At 42.9% G+C, this 12,204-nt stretch overlaps 1 protein-coding gene across 5 annotated transcripts in view; it reads right to left on the bottom strand.

Moving 5' to 3' along the window:
• MAST2 (microtubule associated serine/threonine kinase 2) overlaps positions 1-10,856 on the bottom strand; it is a 215,286-nt gene extending 204,430 nt beyond the window's left edge. For 3 of the 5 annotated variants that reach the window (XM_073902677.1, XM_025856596.2, XM_073902678.1), the window contains exon 1: positions 10,349-10,856. In XM_073902677.1, coding sequence (XP_073758778.1) covers positions 10,349-10,543 — 195 coding nt within the window. In that variant the 5' untranslated portion in view covers positions 10,544-10,856. The remainder of the gene's footprint in view (positions 1-10,348) is intronic. The other 2 variants (XM_025856595.2, XM_073902675.1) reach the window with 1 other exon arrangement.
• Positions 10,857-12,204: the final 1,348 nt, after the last annotated feature.

Raw genomic sequence — 12,204 nt, forward strand, 5'->3', positions numbered from 1 at the left:
TATAAGACACTGATGAAAGAAACTGAAGACAACACAAACAAATGGAAAGATACACTATGCTCACGAATTGGAAGAATTTATATTGTTAAAATACCCATGCTATCCCTATCAAAATACCAACAGCATTTTTCACGGAACTAAAACAAATATTCCTAAAATTCACATAGAATCACAAAAGACCCCAAATAACTAAAGCAGTCTTAAGAAAGAAAAACAAAGGGGCACCTGGGGGGCTCAGTTGGCTAAGCGGCTGCCTTCGGCTCAAGTCGAGCCCCACGTCGGGCTCCCTGCTCAGCGGAGAGCCTACTTCTCTCTCTCCCTCTGCCTGCCTCTCTGCCTACTTATGCTATCTCTCTGTCAAATAAATAAATAGATAAATAAATAAATAAAATCTGAAAGAAAAAAAGAACAAAGCTGGAAGTACCACAATGCCAAATTTCAAGGTACACTACAAAACTACAGTAATCAAAACAGTGTGGCACTGGCACATACATCAGTGGAACAGAGTAGAGAGCCCAGAAATAAACCCATGCTTCTATGGTCAATTAATCTAAGACAAAAGGGAGACAAGAATATACAACAGGGAAAAGATAGTATTTTCAATAAATGGTGCCAGGAAAACTAGACAGCCACATGCAAAAGAATAAACTGGATCACTTTCTTACACCACACAAAAAATAAACTCAAAATGGATTAAAGGCCTAACTGTGAGACCTGAAATCATAAATTCCCTAAAAGAAAACACAGGCAGTAATAGTCTCTTGGACATTTACCTTAGTAATATATTTATGGATAGGTCTCCTCAGGCAAAGGAAACAAAAGCAAAAATAAACTTTTGGGGCTACACCAAAATAAAAAGCTTTTGTACAGTAAAGGAAACCACCAACAAAACAAAAAGGCAACCTACTAAATGGGAGAGGATATTTGCAAATTATGTACCTGATAAAGGGTTAATATCCAAACTATATAAAGAACTTATACAACTCAACACCAAAAAAACCCCAAGCAATCTGATTAAAAAATAGGCAGATGGGGTGCCTGGCTGGCTCAATACTGGAGCATATGACTCCTGATCTTGGAGTCGTGAGTTCAAGCCCCACACTGGGTGTGGAGATTACTTAAAAAAAAAAAAAAAAAAAAAAAAAAAAAGGGCAAAGAACTTGAATAGGCATTTTTCCAAATTAGACATACAGATAACCAACAGACACATGAGAAGATGCTCAACATCACTAATCATCAGGGAAATGCATATCAAAACCACAATGAGATATCAACTTACACCAATAAAAATGGCTAGTACCATAAAAGACAAGAAATAACAATTTTTGGCAAGGATGTGGAGAAAAGGGAACCTTTATGCATTATTAATGGCAATGTAAATTGGTACAACCACTGTAGAAAACAACACGGAGGTTCCTCAAAAAATTAAAAATAGAAATACATATGATTCAGTAATTCCACTACTGGGTATTTACCCAAAGAAACTGAAAACATTAATTTGAAAAGCTGTATGCACTCCTATGTTTACTGCAGCACTATCTACAATAGCCAAGATATAAAAGCAACCCAGTGTCCATCGATAGATGAATGGATAAAGAACATGTGGGGTGTATATATACATAAACTTAACTGACTACACCACCCAGGCACCCCAAAACAGACTCTTTTTTTTTTAAGATTTTTTTTTTATTTATTTGAGACAGAGAGAATGAGAGAGAGAGAGCACATGAGAGGGGGGAGGGTCAGAGGGAGAAGCAGACTCTCTGCCGAGCAGGGAGCCTGATGCGGGACTCGATCCAGGGACTCCTGGATCATGACCCAAGCCGAAGGCAGCCGCCCAACCAAATGAGCCACCCAGGCACCCCCCAAAACAGACTCTTAAATACAGAAAACAAATCAGTGGTTGCCAGAGGGGAGGTAGGTGAGGGGGAATGGGTGAAACAGGTAAAGGGGATTAAAAGGTACAAACTTCCAAGTTATAAAATAAGTCATGGAAATGAAAAATACAGCATATAGTCAATAATATTATAATAATGTCATATGGTGACAGATGGTATAAATAATTTTTAAAATAAAAATAGGGGTACCTGGTTGGCTCAGTCAGTTAAGCAGCTGGCTCTTGATTTCAGCTCAGGTCATGATCTCAGGGTACTGGGATCGAGCCCCGAGTCAGGCTCCACGCTCAGTGGGGAGTCTGCTTCAGGATTATCTCTCTCCCTCTGCCTCTCCTCCCACTCGCTTGCACTCTCTCTCTCTCAAATAAATAATCTTTAAAAAAAAATAAAAATAAATAAAACCAGTGACACCTGGGTGGCTCAGTCAGTTAAGCATCCACCTCTTGATTTCAGCCCAAGTATGATCTCAGGGTCATGAAATTGAGCCACATTGGGCTCTGCGCTGGGCGTGGAGACTGCTTAAGATTCTTCCTCTCCCTTTCCCTCTGCCCCTCCCCCACTCTCTCATGTACTCTCTCTCTAAAAAAATTAAATAAATAAAACCATCATTCTTTATCCCCCTTCCCTACTTTATTGTTTCATAATATTTATCTCCATATAACATACTACATATTTTATTTTATTATCTGATATTTCCTCTATCACTTCTCAGCCTTTTGGCTAAGATCAAGTGTGACATTCCCTCTACTAGAATAGAAACTTTGTGAAAGCAGGGTTTGTGGTCTGCCTTTCTCACTGCTGTAATCCAAGAGTACTCAAAACAAACAAAAAATTGTTGAATCAAAGAATGAATGAAAGGGGCACCTGGGGGGCTCAGTGGGTTAAGCTTCTGCCTTTGGCTCAGGTCATGATCTCAGGGTCCTGGGATCCAGTCCCATGTTGGGCTCCCTGCTCAGCGGGAATCTGATTCTCCTTCTCTCTCTGCCCCACCTTCCCCTCCTTGTGCTCTCTCCCTCTCAAATAAATAAATAAAATATTTTTTTAAAAAAATGAATGAATGAAAGAAGCAGTGTAAGATTAATAACGTTTTTTTAGAATGGAAAATATTATATCCATCTTTGTATATTGATGAGAACAGAACATACAGAGCATGCAACAGAAAAGAAAAAATAATGATTCAGGAGTATGAAGGAATAATTTCAAGAATAAAACTCTTAATTGATGTAGAGGTTGGACTTCATAGGAGTAGGAAGAGATTATCCACAGCAATAGAAGAGAAGGCATAAAATGCAGGTACAGATAGAGGTAGGCTGGGTGATTTATAATGGAAGCTTGTGGAAGTTCTCTTCTGATTATCTTTTTTTCCCCCTTAAATAGGAAACAAGGACATCAACTGACAGTAAAGAGGACAAAGAGAGTGTTGTAGGTTTAAGGAGAAAAATTAAACTATCATTTAAGAGTGAAAGGACTAGGGGCACCTGGGTGGCTTAGTTGGTTAAGCGGCCAGCTCTTGATTTCATCTCAGATCATGATCTCATTGGTTATGGGACTGAGCCCTGAGTGGGGCTCCCTGGTTGGTGGGGAGTCTGCTTGAAGATTCTTTCCCTCTGCCCCTCCCCCCACTCACACTCTCTCTAAAATAAGTAAATAAATCTTAAAAAAAAAAAAAGAGAGAGTGAATGGATGAGGGAAGGAGTGCCGGGGTGGCTTAGCCAATTAGGTGGCTTAGCCAATTAAAGCGTCCAACTCTTGATTTCAGCTCAGGTCATGATCTCAGGGTTGTGACATCAGCCCCAAATTGCATCAGCTAGGTGCTGGGTGCGGAGCCTGCTTAAGAGTCTCTCTTCAGGGCGCCTGGGTGGCTCAGTCATTAAGCGTCTGCTTTAGGCTCAGGTCATGATCCCAGCAAGCCTCGCATCGGGCTCCCTGCTCAGCAGGAAGCCTGCTTCTCCCTCTCCCACTCCCCCTGCTTATGTTCCCTCTCTCGCTGTGTCTCTGTCAAATAAATAAAAATCTTACAAAAAAAAAAGTCTCTCTCCCTCTGCCCCTCCCCACCCATCTAAAAAAACAAAAACAAAAAAACAGTGACTGGACTAAGGAAATGTGATAAGACTGAGTGGCAGTCCCTATAGACTCTTTGAAGTTCCTGATCACAAACTAAGATGTCAACATGGTCATTTTTTCTCCAGCCACATTCAGTTGCTTAAACACAGGTGCAGAATAGGCAGAGTTGGTGTAATGATGTTTGGAATTTAGTCAAGTCTCAGAGTTGGTGCAATGATAGTTGGAATTTACTTGCAGATAAGTCACATACGACAGAAAGGGAAAATGGCAAAGAAACTGAAGTACATGCACAGGAATGATTATGATGGTCCATGAAATGTTAAGTTGACTAAGGAGGAAAGTAGAAGCATGAGGTGACTGACAATGAAAAGATGGTTTAAAAAAAAAAAAAAAGAATCTATCGGCTAGAAGTTCCAAAGACTCTGAACAATTCTTGAAGAGGAAATTCTAAAACGAGTCTGAAATACAAAAATAGAGGATGATGGGAATGTCAGAGTGTAGCAAGCTCAAAACTAAGATTTTAGAGATGGAACAATTACTGGTATAAGATGAAATATACCTAATGAACATGGAAGTAGAAGGTTCAGGTTGATGTCAATTTTTCCCATCAATTATTTACTATATATCCACTGTGTACATGGCTGTAGTACAGAGAAAAGGAAAGAATCTTTGGGAATTAACAAAGAGGTTCAAAACTAAAACAAAAGGTTGCCAACTATGTCTCACTAACAATGTATTTTGTGGAAACCCTTACTCCCAATAATGTCTAGCCTCTACTCTTCCTTGAGGACTTTTTCTTCTTTCCCCAAGGCTAAGCCTTGATCCAACAAACCCAGTTTTCAAACTCCTTTGGAACCCCAAGTGTGTATATTAATGATGAAAAACAATTAACACCTGCTGATGAAAAGTAATAGTTACCAAGGTACCATAGGGATTTCATCAAGAAAATACAAAGTGAGCTGACAAATTTAACAGAGAGTCATGGCAGCTAAGACCAGCAATGAAGTAAATACCCTGCTTGCAATATTTAGCTGCCTCTAATACTCATGCCTGTAGGTCACCATCAGTAACCGGGGTGGAAAAGCCTTTAGGTTGATCTTTAGGCTAAGAGACACCCAGTAGAACAAAGACAGGAAAATCAGGGAACACTGTCCCACCTGCTTCAACCGTCCCAGGCTCTCTACCCCCACTACCTTTGATGAAATCAAATCTTCCAAAGCTAACAGGTTTTTAGGACCTGGCCTTTACCCATGTTACTTGTGGATAAGATGGGAAGGAGGGCTAATAAACTTTCTACACTGAAAACTCAAAAGAATTCTCAAATGTCCATGTCTCAATCACCATGTCCAACATTCTATCCCCCACACAGTTGCCAAAGTAATCCAGCTAAAACACGAGTAAGACCATCCTGCTCCCATACTTATTACCCTTTTACATAGTACTAAAGACCTCCTACAATCCAGGCTCCTTCAGCCTCTTAACTCACCATCTATGCATTAAACTTTAAGCTCCAGCAATACCAAACTGATTTTAGTTCCCTATACACTATATGCAGCTTCCCCTCAGTCTACTTTCTTCTCTATGATTTTGCCAATGTACTAACATTACAGTGCAGAGGAAAGAGATGGTGCAGGGATGCCTGGGTGGCTCAGTCAGTTAATAATCTGCCTTTGGGGACACCTGGGTGGCTCAGTCGGTTAAGCATCTGCCTTCGGCTCAGGTCATGATCCCAGGGTGCTGGGATCGAGTTCTGCATCACGCTCTCTGCTCCGCAGGGAGCCTGCTTCTCCCTCTGCCTCTGTCTCTCATGAATAAATAAAATAAAATAAAATAATCTGCCTTTGGCTCAGGTCATGATCCCAGGGTTCTGGGATCGAGCCCCGCATCGGGCTCCCTGCTCAGCAGGAAGTCTGCTTCTCCCTTAACTTCTCCGTGTGCTCTCTCTCTCTCAAATAAATAAATAAATCTTTTAAAATAAAAAAAGAAAGAAAGAGATGGTGATTTCCATGAAAATAATTTTGAAAATTTCTCAATGATGCTGAGGGAATTCTAGGAACCAAAATTAAACTCCTTCTTCCTCCATCCTCAAAAATGTGTCATTTCCGGGGCGCCTGGGTGGCTCAGTTGGTTAAGCGACTGCGTTCGGCTCAGGTCATGATCCTGGAGTCCCGGGATCGAGTCCCACATCGGGCTCCCTGCTCAGCAGGGAGTCGGCTTCTCCCTCTGACCCTCTTCCCTCTCGTGCTCTCTCTCATTCTCTCGATCTCAAATAAATAAATAAAATCTTTTAAAAAATTTTTTAGAAATGTCTCATTTCCTTTAGTTGGCTATTTCTATCATACTATCATTATTTCTCAAATCACCCAAATTCAAAATATTTGAATCATTTTGTATTCATCAATAAATAATTAGCACCTATTGTAAGCAAAGCCCTTGACTATGCATTACAGCAGAAAAAATGATGATCTAGTTCCTACCCCTAATCATTTACAACTTAAAAGCAGAAATGAAATAATACAAAATGAATACAAAAGGATAAAAGTGCTAAAACACTGATTCATTCATCTGCTCACTGAGCAAATATTTATTCAGAACTACTATATACCATGTAATGGGCAAAACAATGTATTATAGAAACAAAGTGAGATAAGAATTAGTATTTATTAAGTACCTATCTACAGTGCTTTCTAATCATTTTTTCCTTTAATCTCACAGAACCCAAGCTTTCATTTTCTGAATCACAGAATTTTGAGAACTGAAATTTCAGGAGATTTAAAGATTTATTAAGCACAATCAAAGATCCTCTTAGGAGGATCTCACATGGAAAACAACTTCAAAGAACAGTTTCTATGGTATTTGACTTAGGCCTAGAAGCTTGAACAGAATTTCAATGGGAAGAAGCAAAGAACAAACAGTTTTCAGATGGATAATTAATTAAAATAAGTATATGAAAGTGCCCCTCAGTGAACAAATATTTACTGACTGCCCATTACCATACCAGTTAAAACACTAAGGGGATACAGTGATGAATAAGACAGTCTCAGGACACCTGGGTGGCTCAGTCAGGCATCTGCCTTCGAGGCATCTGCCTTCGGCTCAGGTCATAACCCCAGGGTCCTGGGCTCTAGCCCTGTATCAGGCTCCTTGCTCAGCGGGGAGCCTGCTTCTCCTCTCTCTGCCTGCCGCTCCCCCGGTGCTTGTGCTCTCTCTCTCTGACAAATAAATAAAATCTTTAAAAAAAAGAAATGAAATGATCATTAACAAATATTTATCTACTACTGGAACTCGGGTAGGCAGTGAGTTATCATCTTTTTTTTTTTTTACTAGAATGCAGAATAAACTAGAGGTTAAAAGACTAAAAGCACAGTAAACACAGTTAAGGTATTACAACAACCAAGACGAATTTATAAATTTATAAATGCTGAATTAGGATGATGACTGTGAGAATAAAGATTTGAAAGGTGTCATGAAGGTAGAATCAGCAAAAACTTGGATAAGCAGGTCAGGGAAAGGGGAAGTCAAAGACCATGGATACAACTTCAATTTGGATGACAAGAAAAAGGAAAGACAGGGAAAAGCACATTTCAAAGGAGAAATAATGGATTCTGTTTTAAGGATATAGCAAGCCACTGATCTAGAGATCCAAGTCTTGCATCCTGTTCAGAACTTATTCATAAATACCAGCATATTATAAAGTATAACAAGCATTACTCCATGTCATGAGAAAAAGAGAACAAAGTCACCTGTGAGAATTCAATGCTTATTGATTAGCTAAGCTTACTCCCTGAATGAATGTAATCCAACCAGCCTCATAACACACGCATGAAATCTTTATCTTTTCAAAATCAAATAATTACAAGACTTTAAGGACACTATCAAATTATAAAAATCACAATATTATGATCACGAATGCTGAGTCTATAGTGGAAACATTAAGCACAAAAATGGAAATGTAGAGCTAAGAAAAGAGGCCAAGCCTGGAACTCAGATCACTCTACAAGGAAGTCCTGTGACACAAGGCTATGGATAAAAGACCAGAGACCCTGTTGCACATCTACATACTTGCCACAAATAGGCTACACCTGCTAAAAAACAGTACAGTAAAGGAGAGATCTAAAGACAGAGGACATATCCTCAAGAAACATTTAGAAAAAAAGAAAACAAAAAAGATACACAGGAAGCAGTCAGAGAAATAGGACTGTAATGGACATTATGACAAAAGAAATGAAAATATCAAGAAGGAACACATGGGCAACAGTGACAAATAGTTTCTGACAAAGAAGTCAGAAAGAATGAGGAATGGGGTAAGGACTAACAAATTTAGTCATTTAAAATTTCCTAACTGCGGGTGCCTGGGTGGCTCAGTCGGTAAGCGTCTGCCTTCAGCTCAGGTCATGATCCCGGGGTCCTGGGATCGAGTCCCACATCAGGCTCCTTGCTCTGTGGGGAGCCTGCTTCTCCCTCTCCTCCCCACTTGTGCTCTCTCTCACTATCTCTGTCTCTCTCTGTCAAATAAATAAATAAAATCTTTAAAAAAGAAAAAGAAAAAAGTCAAACTGTAAGGGCGCCTGGGTGGCTCAGTCGTTAAGCGTCTGCCTTCGGCTCAGGTCATGATCCTAGGGTCCTGGGATCGAGCCCCACATCCGGCTCCCTGCTCGGCGGGAAGCCTGCTTCTCCCTCTCCCACTCCCCCTGCTTGTGTTCCCTCTCTCCGGTGTCTCTCTCTGTCAAATAAATTTCTAAAATCTTTAAAAAAAAAAATAGAAGTCAAACTGTAATATGAGGAATGTATACAGGTGAGTAAGCTGAGACAGTGAATACAAACTCATTTTCCAAGAAGGTTGCTAATGAAGCAAAGAAGAGATAACAAAGTAACTTAGGTGGGTTACACAATTCAGAGTAATTGCATTGTTTTGTTTTTATCTTAGGTATAGGACAAAAAGAAAACAATATACATAACAAAGGCCTACATCAGATGAGAGGGGATGAAATCAAGGATGTAAGTACACGGATAAACCTCGAAAAGGAGGATGAATACTACTTTCTCTAGAATTGAAGCAAAGGATGAGTGAACACAGAAATTCTGAGATAGAGGGGCACCAGACTGGCTAAGTTGGTACAACATGTGACTCCTGATCTAGGGGTTGTGAGTTCAAGTCCCACATTGGGCGGAGAGCTTGCTTGCTTGCTAAATAAATAAATAAAATAATTGTGAGATAGAGAAGAAGAGAAAATAAAGTAACCTTGAACTCTTTAGTGAAGCATGCAATAAGGTCAGTTGAATCACGTAAACTGAGTCAGGAAAGGATCAGAGCTCCAAGTGCTAGTATGTGCATCACTGAAACTATATAATGAAGAATGATGTCTAAGTAAAATACTTATTTAAGTGATGGAAAAGAGGTAGGTCTAATAAAGGTCTTGAAAAAGTCAAGGATAAAGTTACTAGGGTCTCAAGTAGGGCTGTGCAAAAGGAAAGTTGTCACTAGAGTTCATTACTACAGAATATTTTTCTGCAAAGCCCACAAGGTCAGGACCACATTCTCCTTTCACCGCACTTCCTATAGCTACTAGTGGCAACTTCGCCTCCCTGATAAAACTGACCTTTATCCCCCATTTCTAAGTACACCTATGCTTGATGAATGAATTATACAAACACATCCCGTCCATTCAGAAACTCCGTGAGTACTTTTACACTGCTTTCTAGCTCTAGCTCTGTTTTCCCATGGAGATGTTTTCAGTGGTAAACTCCTAGAAGACAGAGCCTATCCCTATCAATTCTCTGTTCACGGCGCTGGATTTGGAATTGCACATATGCAGGTGTTTTATAAAAAGTGCTTTCTCGTGAAATAGATCGTTACCAAAGAGACTCTTCAAGATTTGAACACATTCCTACAAGACTATATAATCATGGCCAAATAAGAGAATGCTTAGAAATGACATCCGTTTTTATAACTGTCAAGACAACCTCTAAGAAACAGGATAACATTTACTACTGCATATTGATTTTCCCTACTTTACACTATTTAGCCCTCTGGCTAACTCCTCAGTATCCCTTTAGTAAGCCTATTCTTTGCAGTTCATTTACTCCCAAGCTACATTCCAGCGTCCCTTCTTCACATCCAGAATCCCTGATTACAAACGCCCACAGGACCATTTTTCCAAACCCCTATTCCCCCATTTCCCAATCAACCCCAGGCCATGACTTCCATTTCTCCACTCCCCATTTTTCTGCCTCTCCAGACCTTCCTTTCCTCCTGCCGAACTACACAGTCCCCACCCCTCAAATGCCCTAGTCCAAGTCTTCCCGCCTGAGATCCCCCTCCCCCACTGTTCCCATTCAGGCTCCCGCTCCCCATCCTTTCCCTCCCGGACGCCGGCTGGCCCCCGTACCTGCTCCTTGACCTCGGGCCCCGAGGCCCCGGTCCGCTCCTCCAGTAGCTGCCTCCCGGGAGGCGCTCGCCGGCGCGGCGGCAAGGGCTGGGGCTGGGGCAGCTCCACCGCCCGCTGAGCCCCATCCTCCCGGCGGCCGGCCACCGCCGCCGGCGGCGGCGGCCGCGGTCGGTCGCGGCAGCGGCTCCGCTTCATATCTGTGGCTGGGCCCCGCGGGCGTCAGCACCGCGACTGTCCCGGCCCCGCACGGCCCCGGGCCGCAGCGCTGCCGCGCCAACCACCGCCCGCGGCCACCATGGCCGGGCGGGCGCCCGAAGCCACCGACCCCAGTTCGCAGCTCCTCCGCGCTTTCTGGGGCCTCAAGCGCCGCGACCTCCCCGGCGCTCCTTAGTAAGGCGGCAGCATCCCCACCACCTCGTCTTCTCCCACCCGGCACACGCCCGGCCGGCCACCCGCAGCCGCCACCGCCGCCGGCTCTACAGCCAGCAGCCAGCCGGCCAGCCAGCCTCTGGCCCGGCCCCGCCCCTGCCCTCCCCGCCCCGCGCGCGCGCGCGCGCACGGGGAGCCCGCCCGCCACCTCTGGCCGCGCGCGGCCTCCCGCGCACGCGCCAGCGAACGGTCGCGAGAGACCCGCCCGTGGCCTCCCAGCGCTGCGGGTAGAGCGGAAGGGGGCGGGACTCTTGGCACGGCTGCTGCGGCTGAGGGCGCTCATTGATTCTTTCATTCATCCATTCATGAAATCGTGTGCCCCGCCAAGCGCTAGGGATCTGAAAATGAGTTAGAACTGATTAGTGTCTTCAAGGATCTAGGGGAGGAAGGACCAGGAACAAGAAGGAGACAAAATATACAATTAATTAATGGAATACTAACGTATGCCCTTTTATTGAGCACTCACCGTCTTCACATCACACTTTGGATGCAGGTCTGCTCATTCTCGTGTTACAAATAAGAAGACCAAGATGAAGTGACATGCACTAGGTCACTCAGCAAATTGGTGACCAAACTAGACAGGACTCAAATTCTTGCTTTTTGTCCCTTTCCACTGTTTCCTGCTGCTTCCAGAAAATAAGACAGGCTATGGAAAGTCCTATAAACGAGGAAGAAATGATGGATTCCTTCTGGGAGGAAGGAGAGGACAAAAAGGATTGTTCTGGAACAATCCTTATGATTCCCCACTGACAGTGAAGTCATGTTATAGCCCAGTCCAGCCTGGCCACAGCCAGTCCAGCTGTGGCCTCGGCAGCCCTGCCTGCACGTCCAGTGACTCATCTTCCCAGCAACGTGGCTGTAGCTCAGCCCCGTCTGGCCTTCTTCTGGCTTCAGCTGGTCTGCCACAACGTTGTATTTTTCCTCTTTTGTCTTGAACACAGTTCTCTCCGAGAAACCTTTCCTGAAAGCCTCACCCATTTTTCCTGGGCCTCCTTCCTGAACCCTCTTTGAGAAGTAATAATAGCCAGCATTATAGAGTGCCTACTGGAAACCAGACACTTGCATTCAATTCATACCTACACAAACAAGAGTTAAGTTATATTATTTCCAGTTTATAGTTGAGGAAACTGAGGCTCAAGTTGCATAACATGCTCAATATGACATAGTTAATAAATGCAAAGCCAGAACTCAAACCAAGGTCTGTTAGATAACAACTTATACACACAACCAAGTATACAGCCCATCACCAGTCTGCTCCTGTATTCCCTGTTTCAGTTCCTCACCACCATCCAACCATTTGCCTCAACCAGAAATTTGGCTGTCATCCTAGACTCTTTCCTTTCCTTCTGCCCTCATGTCCAATTAATCAACAAGTCCCGTTGCTTCTATAACCTTACTTTCTCTCCACTGTCTCCTTTCCATCCCAC

Source organism: Callorhinus ursinus, unplaced genomic scaffold (genome assembly GCF_003265705.2).
Source record: "Callorhinus ursinus isolate GAN/ISIS: 27379988/994484 unplaced genomic scaffold, GSC_fseal_2.0 scaffold18, whole genome shotgun sequence".
Classification (NCBI taxonomy): Eukaryota; Metazoa; Chordata; class Mammalia; order Carnivora; family Otariidae; genus Callorhinus; species Callorhinus ursinus.